Genomic DNA, 16,735 nt, shown 5'->3' on the forward strand with positions numbered 1-16,735 from the left:
GACTGGGGAGGGCCCATTGGACTGGAGGGTGGCACATGGGACACCCATCTACAGGAGAGGCAGGAAGGAGGATCCAGGGAACTACAGACCTGTCCGTGTGACCTGGGTGCCAGGGAAGGTGATGGAGCAGGTCACCTCGGGTGCCATTACAAGTCATCTAATGGACAGGCAGGGGATCAGGCCCAGTCAGCGGGGTTATGAAAGGCAGGTCCTGCCTGACAGACCTGATCTCCTTCTACGACAGGGCGACCTGCTGATTGGATGAGGGAAAGGCTGTGGGTGCTGTTTACCTTGACTTTAGCAAGGCCTCTGACACCGTTTCCCACAGCATTCTCCTGGTGACACTGGCTGCTCGAGGCTGGGATGGGCACACGCTTCGCTGGGTAAAAAACTGTCTGGATGGCCGGGCCCAGAGAGTTGTGGTGAAGGGAGTTAAATCCGGTTGGCTGATGGTCACGAGTGGTGTCCCCCAAGGCTGGGTGCTGGGGCCACTCCTGTTTAACATCTTTATTGATGCTCTGGACGAGGGGATCGAGGGCCCCCTCAGTCAGTTTGCAGATGACACCCAGTTGGGTGGGGGTGTTGATCTCTCGAGGGTGGGGAGGCTGCAGAGAGACCTGGCCAGGCTGGAGCCATGGGCTGAGCCCAGCTGGGGGAGTTTCACTGAGGGCAAATGCCGGGGGCTGCCCTTGGACCACAACAACCCCCAGCAGGGCTACAGGCCTGGGGAGGAGTGGCTGGAGAGCTGTCAGTAAGAGAGGGGCCTGGGGGCGATTGATAATGATCCAGCAGAGTGCCCAGGGGGCCAAGGAGGGCAATGGCATCCTGGCTTGTGTCAGCACTGGCGTGGCCAGCAGGGACAGGGAAGGGATCTGAGCCCTGGGCTCGGCACTGGGGAGGCCGCCCCTCGCTGAGTGGGTTCAGTTCTGGGCCCCTCACCCCAAAAAGGCCATTGAATGACTCGAGCGTGGCCAGAGAAGGGCAACGGAGCTGGGGCAGGGTCTGGAGCACAGGTCTGCTGGGGAGCGGCTGGGGGAACTGGGGGGGTTCAGTCTGGAGAAGAGGAGGCTGAGGGGAGACCTCCTGGCCCTCTGCAACTCCCTGCCAGGAGGGGGCAGAGAGGGGGGATGAGTCTCTGGAGCCAAGGCCCCAGCGCCAGGCCCCGAGGGAATGGCCTCAAGCTGCCCAGGGCAGGGTCAGGCTGGCTCTGAGGAAGGATTTCTGTGCAGAAGGGGCTGTTGGGCGTTGGAATGGGCTGCCCAGGGCAGGGGGGAGTCCCCGGGATCCCTGGAGGGGTTGAAGAGTCGGGCTGAGCCAGCGCTGAGGGATCTGGGGGAGTTGGGAACGGTCAGGGGGAGGGTCATGGTTGGGCTGGAGGAGCTTCAAGGGCTTTTCCAACCCAGATGATTCTGGGGTTAGTGATTCTGTGAGGTCTGGAGCAGACACCCACCCACCACAGCATTGCCCATGTTGTTCTTCCCTCTCATGCTGACCCCCAGCTCTCAGCTGACCCCTCATCCATCCCCCGACACAGCTCCATCCATTCCTGATGCTCTCTTCCATAAAGGATGATTTCTTCTCTGGATCAAGACCTATGGCCTCAACAGTACCAGATGCCCAAGAGCCCGCAGTTTCTGCAGAAGGTGCTTTGGACCGCCTCACTCCTCCAGCAAGGAACTGTACTTTCGCAGACACTCTGGATTCTCTCTTATCCAATCCAGAATTAGGCTCTCAGAAATACCAGGCTTCCAGGCCTCTTCTACTCGCTGGTTGCTCTGCTTTGATATTCATCGCTGGTTACACCCACCAACATACACACTAACGTGACAGGCACACACGCTGCTCTCACCAGTTGCCGGCCCCCCAAAGCACAGTTGGAAGAGCAACCGACACCATCTACCTGGACTTGTGCAAAGCAGTAGGCACTGATCGAGACGACATTCTTGTCTCTAAATTGGAGAGCCATGGATTTGATGGATGGAGCACTCAGTGGGTAAGGACCTGGCGGGATGGTGACACTTCAAGGGTTGTGATCAGTGGCTTGACATCCAAGGGGTGATCAGTGGCAAGTGGCATCCTCAGGGGCTGGGGTTGGGACGGGCACTGTTAAACAGCTTTGTTGGCGACATGGCCAGTGGGATCGAGTGCACCTTCAACAAGTGCGCCAACGACACCGAGCTGTGCGGGGCGGCTGACGCCCTGGACGGAAGGGATGTGCCATCCAGAGGCCCCTGGACAGGCTGCAAAGCTGGGCCTGTGCAAACCTCCTGGAGTTTAACAAGGCCAAGTGCAAGGTCCTGCACATGAGTCGGGGTAATGTGGGCAAAGAGTGGTTTGAGAACCCTGTGGAGAAGGACTTGAGAGTGTGGGTCAATGGAAAAGTGACTGTGAGCCAGCTACATGAGCTTGCAGCCCAGAACTCCAGGTGTGCCCAGGGCTTCCTCAGGAGAAGCGTGGCCAGCAGGTTGAGGGAGGGGATTCTGCCAGTCTGCTTCACTCTCCTGAGACTCCAACTCGTGCTCTCTGCCCAGCTCTGGGGCGCCGACCGTCAGAGGGACATGACGTTCTCCAACAGGTCCAGAAGAGGCCACAAGGGTCATCAGGTGCCTGGAGCACCTCTCTTCTGAGGACAGGCTGAGACGTCTGGGGATGTTCATGCCAGAGAAGAGAAAGCTCACGGGAGGCCTTCTAGAGGCCTTCCAGTGCTTCAAGAAGGCCGACAGGAAAGATGTGGAGGGACTCTTTATCAGGGAGTGGAGGGATGGGAAGAGAGGTAACTGCTTTCAATGCAAAGAGGGTAGATGTACATTAGATATAAGGAAGAAATTCTTGTCTGTGAGGGTGGTGAAACACTGGAATAGGTTGCCCACTGAAGCTGTGGATGCAACTCCCTGGAAGTTCTCCAGGCAACCTGTTCCTATGTCTCCACATCCTCATCACACAACATTGATTCCTTATAAGAAATCTAAATCAACCATCTTTCAGCAGAAATCTGTTGCCCCTTGTCCTGCCATCAAGGCACTGGTAAAAAGTCTCACTTTGTCTTTCCTGGCCTACGATCACCATGTTTTCATCTGCAACAAGCTTGGAGAGTGCCCAGACATCTCCCAAGATGGCGTTTGGAGGCCCCAAGCACATCACCGGTGTAGAGAGGCCGAACGCTCTGTGCTCACTTCTGTGGAGACTCTGGACAGAACAGGAGGAGCCTGAGAGTGCTTGAAGAGAGGTTTCAGAGATGCTGGAGTTTTTCTTCGCAGTGGAAAACGGCGTGAGAAGGAAATAATGCCAGAAAGGGCAGCGGGGGAAGTCCAGGCTGTGCACAGGGAGAAAAAGTATTCCCTGCAAGGCGAGTGCTGGTGTAACAGATCACCCAGAAGGAGTCTGGGTCAGTGTAAGGATTCTGGGTGGGGGACTACAGCCTGCATGGAAAGAGGTTCTACCTCAGCCTGCAACTCCATAGGACTGTCACCTGTGGTGGAGGTGATAGGGAACCCCCCGAAGAGGCACAGTCCCCTGCAGCACTGGGGCCTCACTGCCCCCGTGTCCCTACTCAGGAGCCTGGCAGGGGCACATCTCCATGGCCCACTGCCCCAGGAAGGGCCCTGAGCAAGGGGGGGGACAGGATCTCCCTGCCCAGGGGCTGGGGCTCACGGCTCGGCCCTTTGGTTAATGGGCTCAGGGCTTGGCCCTTTGGCCTCATCACACCCATGCAGGTGTCCTCAGCATCAGAGCCACCTTTCCTTTGCTTTTCCCTACCGGCCATCACTGCCTCCACATTTCTGCTCTAACTGGAGCCTGGGGAGGCTTTGTCACCAGTGTCCCTCAGTGGGACCCATTAAAGCCACAAGAAACTTTGCAGTTTGAATCTAACTTTGACTTCGTCGGAGCAGCTTCTCAGTGTCTCTGGTCCATGGACTCAGCACCAAACCCACCAGGGAGGTTGTTAAAATGCCTCGGGCTGGTCCTGTGCTGCGGAGCTGGGCCAGGCTGCTGGGCTGGAGGGAGCTGAGGGCAAGTGGTCAGCGCTGCAGAGAGCCAGCTCTGCCCAGGAGCAGCTCCTCTGCAAAGCGCAGCAGGGCTGAGGGCACTGCCTGCAGGCACCGAGGGCAGAGGAGCCGGGCACAGAGAGGGCAGAGGCAGACGGCACTGGCAGGGTGCTGAGAGCTCACTGCAGGAGAAATCTTCCCAGCAGGTAACATGGTAAGTGAACTCTTGTTTTGCTGGGTGGGCAGGGGGAGGTGGCATTTTATTCCTCCTTTCTAGAGAAAGTGCTAAGGCAGCTGTTTCATTAGCACATCTTTAATTGTCTCCTGAGCCCCTGCAGAGGCAGAGCTGCCCCTGGGCAGGGCCCTGCTGCCAGGAGGGGTCTGCAGGGCAGAGCTGAGCACCCAGCGGGTGGGATGGGGGCTGTGAGCACTGACAGGGAGGAGACGTGGGGACAGAGAAGCAGCTCCTGGCTGGGACAGCTCCAGGCACCAGAGACATGGGCAGGGAGTCAGAGGGAGCTGCTGCTGGAAACACCTTGGGGGCAGGAATTCAGGCACCCCCTGCCATCCCCTGCAGTGCAGACACCCACTCCAGAGGAGCCCCCTGGTCTCCTCTCCCAGCCAGCAGAGCCCCACCCGCTGTCCCTGTGCTGCCTCCTCCCAGCAGCACTGGGGCATTTCCCCACATTTCCCCGTGGGCCTCTGCTCCCCGCGTTGGGATCACCGGACGTTCGGGGATGGGCGGGGGTTCAGCTGGGAGCAAGACCTGTGGGCACTGCCATGCAGATGTTTCCCTGGGAGTGAAACGTCCGAGTGCCCTCGCCATCTGCAGGCTCCGGGGGACACAAAGGAGCCAGTTCCCCCCTCAGGACACCCCATCTTTAGGGCACTGGACTCTTTCCCAGTGGGGTCCTGCTGGGCTGCAGCCTGTCCTCCAGAAGGGCACAGCTCTCCCCGGGCAGCTCTGTGTTCTCCAGCAGCCCCGTGAGGAACTGGATGGAGAGAAATGAGAAATCTGTCCCGACTGATTGATGCTTTTCCTCTGTGAACAGGCCCTCGTGCCGTGAGGGAGCAAATGTCCAACGGCAGCTCCATCACCGAGTTCCTCCTCCTGGCATTCGCAGACAGACGGGAGCTGCAGCTCCTGCACTTCTGGCTCTTCCTGGGCATCTCCCTGGCTGCCCTCCTGGGCAACGGCCTCATCATCACCGCCATCGCCTGTGACCACCGCCTGCACACCCCCATGTACTTCTTCCTCCTCAACCTCTCCCTCCTCGACCTGGGCTCCCTCTCCACCACTCTCCCCAAAGCCATGGCCAACTCCCTCTGGGACAACAGGCACATCTCCTACTTGGGGTGTGCTGCACAGGTGTTTTTCTTTCTCTTCTTCATCTCAGCAGAGTTTTCTCTCCTCACCATCATGTCCTACGACCGCTACGTTGCCATCTGCAAACCCCTGCACTACGGGACCCTCCTGGGCAGCAGAGCTTGTGTCCACATGGCAGCAGCTGCCTGGGGCACTGGGTTCCTCAATTCTCTCCTGCACACGGCCAACACATTTTCACTGCCTCTCTGCCAGGGCAACACCCTGGACCAGTTCTTCTGTGAAATCCCCCAGATCCTCAAGCTCTCCTGCTCACACTCCTACCTCAGGGAAGTTGGGCTTATCATGGTCAGTGCCTGTTTGGCTTTTGGGTGTTTTGTGTTCATTGTGGTGTCCTATGTGCAGATCTTCAGGGCCGTGCTGAGGATCCCCTCTGAGCAGGGACGGCACAAAGCCTTTTCCACGTGCCTCCCTCACCTGGCCGTGGTCTCCCTCTTTATCAGCACTGGCACATTTGCCAACCTGAAGTCCCCCTCCCTCTCCTCCCCATCCCTGGACCTGGCGGTGTCATTTCTGTACTCGGTGGTGCCTCCAGCAGTGAACCCCCTCATCTACAGCATGAGGAACCAGGAGCTTAAACAGACACTGAAGAAGCTGATTCAATCAGCTGTTTCTCAGCACCATTAACCTGCCCGTGTCTCTTCAGAAGCGATTTCACATTCATTCAGGGAACCTCCTGCACTTTGGGCATCTTACTCTGATAACCATGTTTGTCCCTGTCTGCACCCACTCCACTTCCCCAGAGGCATGACCCAGCCTGTCTGACCCAGAGCTCTGTTCCCGTGTGTCTGGCACGATGGTACAGCTGGGCTCCCATGTGGCACCTCTGTAATAAAAGGGGATTTCCTCAATGTCTGCAGGTTGGGCTCTTCTTCCAAAGCTGAGGTCAGGCTGAAGACATCACCCCCACAATGTGTTTGGGTTCTACATGGAAGGAGGGCACAGGGCGATGTGTTATGGAATGAGCCTGCCCCCGTGGGTGCTGAGTTCCCCCAGAGATGGAGAATGATCCCAGGGATGTGCCTGGGACTGTCACCCCATGGCTTTCAGGCCCCACAGCCCACTCGCTCTGCAGAGCAGCACCACCAGCCCTGTGAGAGCATGGGGACAGGGTGTAGGCGTGACAGGTCAGGTCAGCATGGAAATATCTCACTGCTGAAAAGATTTCTAGGGGCTGGAACATTCCCCAAGAAAAGCAGAGGATCAGCACTGTGCTGCCAGGGGAAATAAAACATCACGATTAATTTATTTCTAATGCAGCAGCTCGGGGAAGTTTCTCTATGGCAGGGGAAGCTGGAGAAGTCCCTGAGGAGCCTTTTTCTTGGAGGGGCCTGTCACAGAGGGGCTTGCTGGGAGTGGACAATAAGGATGTCTTGGAGACAGGAGCAGGGACACAGGGAGACACCGGCCTCCATCTCCTCATGCCATGGCTGGCCTCAGCCCTGGGGCTGATGGGGAGGCTGAGACACCTCTCATTTCTTCCTTCACTCCCACACCTGAACAGAACTCAGGAAACATCCATGAGCCTGGAGGATGCAGAAAAATCCAGCTCAGAGGTCCCATGGCTGCAGGGGAAGCAGAAGGGTTTGTGGGAAACGTGAGAGTGCAGGGAGAGAGAGGTGGGGGTGTGACAGTGTGTGTGTAACAGGCAGGAAGGACATGGAGGGTTGGAGTGTTTGCTGCTGAAGTGAAATATGTCGAGTTTTGACCTGGAGGCAGCAGAAGCAGGAGGCTGTGCAGTTCAGTGCTGGGACATGGGGATAAATAGAGGATCCAAGGGAGGCTGGGGGCTGGGACATCTTTAGGCTCCTGAGGAGCATTATCAGGCCTATGGAAGGAGCTGCACAGGTTCTGGGGATCTCACAGCCCTTGTCAGAGCACAGAAAATGACAGTTTTGTGTTTGAAGACAGTGAGGACAGAGAGTCATCAGTAAGTGCTGGGACAGCCTGGGGTCAGAGTGAGGTGGGGCAGCAGGGGTGGGGTGAAAATCTGCAGAGAAACAGGCAGAGGCAGAGGAAAGTGTGGGACAGCCTGTGGTGGGGATGGGCCCTTGGCTGAGGCTGGCACCCCCCAACAGAACTGAAATCCTTGTCCTCTCGACTATGGCTGCTGTCGCTTCCCCTGAGGACCCTGAGAGGACACCAGTTCCTACAGGCACAGCACTTTGCTGCCTCCTGCCCACCCTCCACAGAGCCTGGGGGGATCCGACCGCTGTCCTGCCTCGGCATCACCCCCTGCCTCTCCCTGCCCCAGGAAGAGCCCTGAGCATCCCAGGAGGGAAAGGATCCCCGTTCCCAGGGGATGGGCTCAGGGCTGGACCCTCCTGGGGATGAAACCCATCAAGGCCTTTCAGGGCCCCTCAACATTGGATTGGCAGCCTGTGAGCAGAGCCTCTGCCTTCCTGCTTCCCCAGCCCCAGGGACAGGAACCTTGTCTCCTCATTCCCTGCCCGGCCTCTCCAGTGATGGCCCTCGCTGGGCATCACTGACACCCTCACAGCCTTGGAGCTTTGCTGCTGACTTGCCCTTCTCTAGAGGCCACTCCAACCCCTCTGCTGCACCTGCAGTTCAGGAACTGGGCACCAGAGGGCTCATGAACACGCAAATCCCCCTGACAAGCCAAGTCTCTGGCAGAACTTCATTCCTCCCTTCTGACGGGGGGAATGTGAGAGGTTTCAGCCGTGCAGGCAAAGGGAAAAGCTTTCAGTCCTACACGGCGATAAGAAACAATTTGTTCTCTTTCCACTGCTCCTTGTATTTCTGCTCACCCATGAAGTGACATCAGCAAACTCCACTGGATATTGGTCCTGAGCATCTGCTGATAGAGGCTGAACATGGAGGGAAGCCAAGACCCTCCATGTCAGACACTCTGGGGGCAAACTTTGTCCCTGCCTCCAACCCCACATTTCTCTCATCAGCCCCCTGGGACTTCCAGCACCTCTGTTCAAAGCTGAGCTTTCTCCATGACAGTCTGAAGCTGCATCTTTCAGACCTTTCCCACCAACTCCCACCTGCTGTACTTGGTACTTGCACACAGCTGCACGCAGACACAGAAGGATGTTTAATTGCCAGAAAGCTAAATCAGCAGAAGGCATGGTTCAATCAAAAATAAAATACACTCCTCTGCTGCATATTAAGTCCATTTTACCACTTCTGATGTCCACTTTCCACTGTGTAGATGGTCTTAGGTCAAAGGAAGAGACATTTTTTGTCAAGCAGAGACCCCAAGAACCCCCACAGCCCCCCCTGCCCCAGACTCTGTCCATAGTCACTCCCAGAGTCACAGCCTGAAGTCACGAGCTCCCTCGAGCTTCCCATCTGCATCCCATCCCTTCCCATTGCCATCGGCAAACCCACCAGTTAAACAGGACTGGACTCAGGACTGGCCCCTGGGGGTCACCACTGGTGCCCTGCTCCCACGGGCACTTTGTGCTCTTGGCCACGGCCTTCTGGATCCGGCCATTCACCCTGTTTCCAGCCCCCCTCCCTCACGCCTATCGGGCTGTGACGGGATGCAGCGTGACAAGAATTGTTACTGCGGAGGTGAAACCCCTTCCCTGCTCTCCCCTCACCCACCAGCCGAGGCATCTTCTTGCTGTGGTGGGTTACCCGTGGCTGATCACCCAACTGCCACCCAGCTGCTCGCTCACGGCCTCTCCCACCCCAGCGGGATGGGGGAGAAAATAGGAAGAATGGGGGTGAGAAAGCTGCTGGGTGGGGACAAGGACAGGGAAATCAGTTCCCAGTTCCCATTGCAGGCAAGACTTGACTTGGGGGAAAGTGACTCCATTTACTGTCAGTTAAAACAGAGATTTAATTATGAACTGAGGTGATGAGTGGGTTCAGTTTTGGGCCCCTCACCCCAAAAAGGCCATTGAATGACTCGAGCGTGGCCAGAGAAGGGCAACGGAGCTGGGGCAGGGTAAAATGCTGGGGTTTCAACCCCAAGCCCCAAATTAAGGTTGACATAGGGGTGATTCCCACAGCCCTTCCCAAAGGGGGGGTAAGTTTGCCTTTAGGATTCCCTCCAGGGTGGGGCCGGCCTGGCAGACAGAGCCATTGGGTAAATGAGCCCCATGGGTCCTGCATTAATTAAACAAAGGTCAGGTGTCCCACTTAGGGATAAAAGCTGGGACCCTTTGCAGGCAGGGGCAGTGTCTTTCTCTGCGGGTGCAATGTGCCGAGTTCCCTGTTGGGGAAGGCCCTCTTTCCTCCCTGGGACTGGGCTCCAGTCAGGTCTGGCTTTTGTAAATGTGGGCTCTGTAGAGATTCAGCGTGTGGTGAGATGGGGAGTCTAAACAACCTTAGATTGATGGTGCAAGACCGGGGAACTTTCACCAAGACAAAAGGAGGCGTAAGGGGCTGTGTACAAAGACATACCAGGTGCTGATAACGTTGCTAGGCGACTATCTCCTAGACCAAAGAGAAGCCTCCTCTGGTGCTTGAAGTTGTGGGTGTCAGCAACAGATTACCCCAAACACCAGCACAAACTGGCCTGGCGGTTTGTCCAGGGCCCAGGGAAACAACTGAGGCTGCGCAGAGCGACAGGGTGAAAAGTTCATCAGTGAGGAAGAAGAGGTACTTCATCTTTACGACCCCTGCCCGGAACTTGAAGAGCTCATTGCGCAGGCGCAAGGGGAGGAGACCTGATTACCATGAGAAGCGAGGGGAGGCGGGGGTAGACTCTGTATATGTACAGGCGTTCTATGAATATGCGCTATTCTGTAACGTATCAGCCGGACGGGAGCTGCAAACGATGCGCGTGCTTGTGGTGGAGCGATCCCCCGTGCGCCCGGCGCTGAATAAACATACCCACTTTATAATTCCACGGTTGTAGAGTCTTATCTCTGCAAGACAGGAGGAGGTGGAGAGTGCTGAGGGGAGGTCTGCAAAGATGGGGTTCGGGGTCTCAACACATGGCCTGTGTGCAGAGGCGGAGGGACGTGGGCATCTTGGGGCCAATGGCAGGGAGGTTCCGGGCAGTAAAGGATGAGCCTGAGAGTGCTTGAAGGGTGTTCAGAGGTGATGGAGCATTTCTGTGTGGTGGGAAACAGCATGAGAAAGACATAAGTGACCCAAGGGAAGCTGGAGAGGTTCAGAACGGGCATGAAGTTACAGAATTGTCGCCCCAAGGGCAGTGTTGTGCAGCACCCAGACACCGAGAGGGATTCTGGGCCAGCCCATAGCTTTGTGTTTCAAGGAAGAGCCAGGGAGGATGGAGAGATATTCAGTGCTGGTGCGGCCTCGCCCTGAGTCCTGTGTGCGGTGCTGGGCCCCCAACTGGAGAAGGATGGGAAGGTCCTGGAATGCGCCCAGAGGAGGGTGACAGAGCTGGTGACAGGGCTGGAGGGAATGTCACCTGGGGCCGAGCTGAGGTGTCGGGGTTTGTCTGGTCTTGAGAAGAGGAGGCTGAGGGGTGACCCCATCGCTCTCTGCAGCTTCCTGAGGAGGGGACATGGAGTGGGAGGTGCTGCTCTCTTCTCCCCGGGATCAGTGACAGGAGGTGTAGGAACGGCTCAAAGCTGTGGCAGGGGAGGTTTAGACTGGACATGGGGAAGGATTTGTTTTACCGAGATGGAGGAGAAAACCTGGCAGAGGCTTCCTAGAGAGGGGGTCGGTGTCCCAGGCCGGTCAGTGTTTGAGGGGCATTTGGACAATGCCCTTAACAACAGCTTTAACTTGGTCAGCCCTCACCTGGTCAGGTGGGCGAGTCGATGAGCACTGTAGGGCCCTTCCAGCTGCAACAGTCTCCTCGATTCGTTCCTCTCCCATATCAGGAAGGGCAGGGACACGCTGAGGTGAGCGCGAGGTGGGGAAGCAAGGACGATGCTGAGAGCCTGCAGGGAAAGAGCTGCGGGTGTGGGACACTGAGCACAGCCTGTGGGAAAGGCGGTTGGAGGCTCTGGCATGGCGGAGAGCCCCCAGCAGGGCCAAGGACTTTTCCCCTTTGCCTGTGGTTGCTGCCTCTGCAGCTGAGGCCCCCCCGGACACACCTCAGCCTCAAGGCACCGGGAGCTTCTCCTGACATCAGACTTCTCCAGCCCCGCTGCAGCTGGAGGTTACAGCTCCTCTGCACCAGCTCCCGCTGGCTTCCCTCAGAGACCCGCCTGCACTCAGGCACAGCAGGATTTCTCCTCCCTGCAGACAAACAGAAGGAAAACACGGGAAATTTGAACTAAGACCAACAGCCTCTGCTCAGCGGTGTGCTGAGGGGAAGCTGCCTCCACTGAGGGTCACCATCCCCAGGGGAGAACCTCACTAGCAATGTTTCAGACAGACCGATGGGCAAGGAGAGATATGAACCCAGCGAAGGAGGTGCCTGAGAGAGAATTCGACTGCTGAGAGACAAGGGCAGGCTTCGAACTCCCTGACGCTCAGAGCTTCGCTACCGAGAAATTCCCATGTGGTCACGGTGGAAAGACATCACCACGGCATTCAAAGTTTTGAGTCAAGTGGCTCAGGTGTTTGTTAAAAGTCTCAGGCGGTTCTTCCCCTTTGCAGGCTGAGCTCAGCTGTCTGACCATGGACATCGAGTGCCCCTTGCAGACGCCCCGGGGGATCTGACGGATTTCCCTGGGACTGGCCGTGGTCACCCAGGCCAGGACATCTCCTGCAGGAGAGCAGAGCCCCTGGGGAGCTGCTGGGAGAGGCCGGGCAGAGGGGCCCAGGGCACCTGCACTGCCCCAGGCATCTCCTGCCCTGTGACTTAGGGCAGCTGTGTTCTGCAGCTACATCCCACCCTGGTCCTGGAAATATTTTTGTATTTCAAAATTATAATTAAAAAATATCCATGAAATCCCCCAAACATTGGTATATCAAAACAAAGTAAGTTAAAGAGGGAATAAGCATAATAAATGCCTGAAGTTCTATTTAAAATTATTCTTATATCTCCTCCTTTCTTCCTTGTTTCATTTTGACTGATAATTTCTAAGCATTTCTATCATACTCATCCCAGGTGGAATCCACGTGGCATGGGAATGCACCAGAAGGAGAAACTCCTTGCTGTCCATCAACAGTGGGAAGGTATTTCAGTCACCAGTGGCATTCAGCTTCCCTGATTACTAAAACGTACAAGTAGAAGCTTCACGGTCCAGACCATGGCCAGCCTTTGTGTGTGTCAAAGCTGGATGCAGCGAGGTGCAGGGGTGATGTAGAGCTGTCTCAGGCAGTGCCTCCCAGGCTCCCCCTGCAGTCAAAGCAGAGTCAGGTATACGGGGACTCTTTGCTCCCTAGGGCTTGGTCTATCCGGGTCTTGAAAACCTGCCAGGATAGAGGACTTCACAATCTCTCCGGGGGACCAACGCTTGTTCCCGTGCTTGGCTCGCCTCATGGTGCAAAAGGGGAGGCCCCCCTGGCTGTGCGGTGCCCCTCGGCCCCCCCGGCTGTGCGGTGCCCCTCGGCCCCCCCTTCTCCAGGCTGAAGAAGCCTGTCAGTAGGAGCCCTGTCCCTGAGCAGAGGCCTGCGAGACCTTCTCAGGAAAGACTAAAGCAAAGGCTGAGCCCCTCATCCCCATCTGTCTCTGCTGCTGTGAAACCCCCTCCCCATTCAGCAGCCCCTGCCACGGGCCATGTTCAGCCTTTTCCTCAAACGCAGCGACTGAAGCTCTGCATTTTGCTCTGGATGTTGCCTGCAGGCCCCTCAGCTCCAGGGGACCTTTGGCTTTCCTAAACACACGCCTCAGCTCAGCTCAGCTCCTATTTCTCAATTCCTCCTTCACAGCCTGTCCTTGCAGCCACCTCCCGATGGCCGTGTCATGGCCCCCACCTGTGACCCATCCCTGCACCAGTGCAGCCCCAGTGCCCAACACATGCCCCCACGGCCCCCCATCAGACACTGCCCAGGACAGGGTGTGTTCGGGGGGGGGAAATGTCCCCCAGCAGACCCCCCCTGCCGGACCTCAGCATCCATCCCCACCAGCTGTCCTGCTTTGGCAACCCCTATGGCCTGGCCCCAGATAAGTCCCAGCTTTGTCCCAGAAATGTTCCAAAGTGCCGTGCTCTGGGGGCTGCCAAGGTCTGGGCAAGAAGAGAGGCTGGGGCAGGGCTGGCTCCTCCCCTGACACAGGCACCGAGACCAGTAGGAGGAAGGAGATGGGCACCGAGCAAAACCGCCCATAAACCGGCGTGAGTGGGCAGTGCTGGAAATGGCCGACGGGAGGGACTGGGGGGTGATGAAGGCCCATGTCACCAAGGGCACAGAGCAGCCCCTTCCCTCCTGCACCTCCATGTCTTCGATCCCTTCCACAAGCCCTGGCTCTGCACCACAAATGTCCTGGTGTGAGTCCTCACCCTGCGAGGTCACACCGTGCCAGTTATATGCTCCTGGTTTTATATCCCCAGTAATTTCCAGCCCAGCCCAGCTCCCGCCAAGCTCTCCCACCTCCCCTGCTCACTCTCCAACTCTCTCCCCGGCACAGCCCAGTCTGAGTTAGTCCCAAGGCAGTGCCCACTGCAGGGTGCTCTGGGCACTCACCCCACAGCCGCAGCCCCTCTGAAGGGCACAGCAGCTCCTCGGGGGCAGGGAGGGGTCAGCCCCAGAGATGGGAGGCACCCATGGCACAAGGAGAAGCAGGTCAGGGGCACCCTGTGTCCCCTGCTCTCCTCTCCAGCAGATCCTGAGGGGTCTGCAGCCACTCCGTGCTATCCCTTCAGATCAGAACAGGAGAAGAGTCTTCAGCTGGTGCAGCCAGAAAGGTGTTTAAATTCACTTTTTTCCTGCCCTGGTTAGGATTGATGTAAGACAAAGATTTGGGTGTTCATTTATTTTTCTTAAAGACACAGAGTCCATGATTCCTCCTTTGGACAAAGTCCCTGATTCACACAAAAAGGGTGGATACTAAAGTAGGAGGGAAGGTGTAATGGAATGTCTTTGGAGATCACATCATCACAAATGGAAAAAGGAAAAAATATTTATATAAGGAAGGAAATAAATGCTTGATTTATCATGATATATACTGGGAGTCATTTCCAAAGAATGGTTGACAGTCTATGGTTGCAGAAAAACAGCCGAACACTTTCCTGAGAGAATCCTTGATCTCCTGGTTCCTCATGCTGTAGATGAGGGGGTTCACTGCTGGAGGCACCACCGAGTACAGAAATGACACCACCAGGTCCAGGGATGGGGAGGAGATGGAGGGAGGCTTCAGGTGGGCAAAAAATGAAGTGCCAACAACCAGTGAGACCACGGCCAGGTGAGGGAGGCACGTGGAAAAGGCTTTGTGCCGTCCCTGCTCAGAGGGGATCCTCAGCACGGCCTTGAAGATCTGCACATAGGACACCACAATGAACACAAAACACCCAAAAGCCAAACAGGCACTGACCATGATAAGCCCAACTTCCCTGAGGTAGGAGTGTGAGCAGGAGAGCTTGAGGATCTGGGGGATTTCACAGAAGAACTGGTCCAGGGTGTTGCCCTGGCAGAGTGGCAGTGAAAATGTGTTGGCCGTGTGCAGGAGAGAATTGAGGAACCCAGTGCCCCAGGCAGCTGCTGCCATGTGGACACAAGCTCTGCTGCCCAGGAGGGTCCCGTAGTGCAGGGGTTTGCAGATGGCAACGTAGCGGTCGTAGGACATGATGGTGAGAAGGAAATACTCTGCTGCAGCACAGAAATAAAAGAAGAAGAGCTGTGCAGCACATCCTGCATAGGAGATGTGCCTGTTGTGCCAGAGGGAGTTGGCCATGGCTTTGGGGAGAGTGGTGGAGATGGAGCCCAGGTCGAGGAGGGAGAGGTTGAGGAGGAAGAAGTACATGGGGGTGTGCAGGCGGTGGTCACAGGCGATGGCGGTGATGATGAGGCCGTTGCCCAGGAGGGCAGCCAGGGAGATGCCCAGGAAGAGCCAGAAGTGCAGGAGCTGCAGCTCCCGTCTGTCTGCGAATGCCAGGAGGAGGAACTCGGTGATGGAGCTGCCGTTGGACATTTGCTGCCTCTGGACATGGAGGACTGTCAAAGGAGGAAACAACAGTGACAATTTAGGGGTAACTCTTCTGACCAAAATCAGTGTCATTTCCCAATGCCCCTCTCCCTACTGTACCCATGCTCCCATTTTTCGTTTTCTAGGACAATTTCCCTCTGTTATGTTACTGGAACTCCAGCTGACACTGGATTAATGTACCTTGAGCAGCAGGGCCTCTGCCCACAGGCTGCCCATGCGTCAGCCCTGCTCTGCAGCAGCGAGTTTGTGTAAACACTGCGGGCAGGAGCCAGAGCAGGTGTTCGACTTTCTGATATGTGAGCATTTGTAATGCAAAAGGGCCTGTCAGCATCTGCACTGCCAGGGCTGAGGAACGAGGACGGCAGAAGGCAGTTAGAGTCGTTTGGATTTTTTGAAGCTCCCTCCATCTCACCTGGTGAGTGTTCCTGGATGTCAGAACCCCTCAGCGTTTCTGCTGCACCCAGGGAGAACAGAGCGAGTCCTGCAAGGCAAGAGGATGGCCTGTGGCTTAGTGCAGAGTGAGGGCAGCTGCTCTGTCCCTCCAACTTGATCTGAGCTGCCCTGATCAAGCATGAGAACTCCATTTCCATTTCTCCCCCCAAATTCCACAAAATCAGACAACTAAAATCGCAGAAAAAAGAAAGATCATTATGTTTATAAATAATCCCTGCCTTGACATTCCAGCTGTAAATAGTCATTGGAACTGTCCTGGGGGTGATGTGGGGCTGTGAGCAGCCCTGCCCAAGGCAGCACCCTCTCCACAGCAGCAGGACCCTGCCCTGCCGGGGTCTCTCCTGCCCCCCACAGCTGCTCCCCCCGGCGCCGTGGGCAGCTCCCCGGGCAGGCTGAGTGCTGACCCTGGCCGGCGGCAGAGTCCCTGCCCCAGCACACAGCCCCGGGGGTGCAGGGACCCTGCTCGGAAGGACAGCCCTGGGCACCCCCGGCTGCACCCGTGCCTGCACCCCCTGCAGCCGTCCCCGGGAGAAGGCAGAGCCATGGCCTGTCCCTCTGGCAGCGCAGCAGGGAAGCCCTGCTCGGGAGCACGGCCTCCTCCTCCAGACACCAGGGACATTCCTGGGGATGTGCCGGCCTCACCACATCCCTCCGCACCTGCAGCTGCCCTGCCCCGCACCCACAGACTGACGGTGTCACGGGCTGGGAAGATTTCTCCTGCAGTGAGCTCTCAGCACCCTGCCAGTGCCGTCTGCCTCTGCCCTCTCTGTGCCCGGCTCCTCTGCCCTCGGTGCCTGCAGGCAGTGCCCTCAGCCCTGCTGCGCTTTGCAGAGGAGCTGCTCCTGGGCAGAGCTGGCTCTCTGCAGCGCTGACCACTTGCCCTCAGCTCCCTCCAGCCCAGCAGCCCGGCCCAGCATCACAGCAGAATGCAAGCCCAAGGCATTTTAATGACTCCTTGAGGAGGGTTGGTCTGAGTCCATG

At 57.0% G+C, this 16,735-nt stretch overlaps 2 protein-coding genes across 2 annotated transcripts; one reads left to right on the forward strand and one right to left on the reverse strand.

The window, feature by feature from the left end:
* Nucleotides 1-2,127: 2,127 nt before the first annotated feature.
* Nucleotides 2,128-11,934, forward strand: LOC141974235 (olfactory receptor 14J1-like). The gene is made up of 4 exons (XM_074933569.1): nucleotides 2,128-2,227; nucleotides 2,576-2,773; nucleotides 5,384-5,979; nucleotides 11,872-11,934. Exons 1-4 carry the CDS (start codon nucleotides 2,128-2,130, stop codon nucleotides 11,932-11,934), a joined length of 957 nt encoding a protein of 318 aa, XP_074789670.1.
* Nucleotides 11,935-14,311: 2,377 nt separating this feature from the next.
* On the reverse strand, nucleotides 14,312-15,373 carry LOC141974236 (olfactory receptor 14A16-like). The gene has a single exon (XM_074933570.1). It carries the CDS (start codon nucleotides 15,371-15,373, stop codon nucleotides 14,312-14,314), a length of 1,062 nt encoding a protein of 353 aa, XP_074789671.1.
* Nucleotides 15,374-16,735: the final 1,362 nt, after the last annotated feature.

The sequence above is a fragment of the Athene noctua genome, unplaced genomic scaffold (assembly GCF_965140245.1).
Source record: "Athene noctua unplaced genomic scaffold, bAthNoc1.hap1.1 HAP1_HAP1_scaffold_36, whole genome shotgun sequence".
Lineage (NCBI taxonomy): Eukaryota > Metazoa > Chordata > Aves > Strigiformes > Strigidae > Athene > Athene noctua.

What these genes read in the sequence shown, in the direction of transcription:
- LOC141974235 (XM_074933569.1), top strand. Translation starts at nt 2,128, where the DNA reads ATGGCCAGTGGGATCGAGTGCACCTTCAACAAGTGCGCCAACGACACC. An exon ending in AAGGGATGTGCCATCCAGAG is followed by an intron (nt 2,228 to 2,575) that starts GCCCCTGGACAG and finishes GTTCTCCAACAG; the next exon opens with GTCCAGAAGAGGCCACAAGG. An exon ending in GTGGAGGGATGGGAAGAGAG is followed by an intron (nt 2,774 to 5,383) that starts GTAACTGCTTTC and finishes TCTTCATCTCAG; the next exon opens with CAGAGTTTTCTCTCCTCACC.
- LOC141974236 (XM_074933570.1), bottom strand. Translation starts at nt 15,373, where the DNA reads ATGACACTGATTTTGGTCAGAAGAGTTACCCCTAAATTGTCACTGTTG.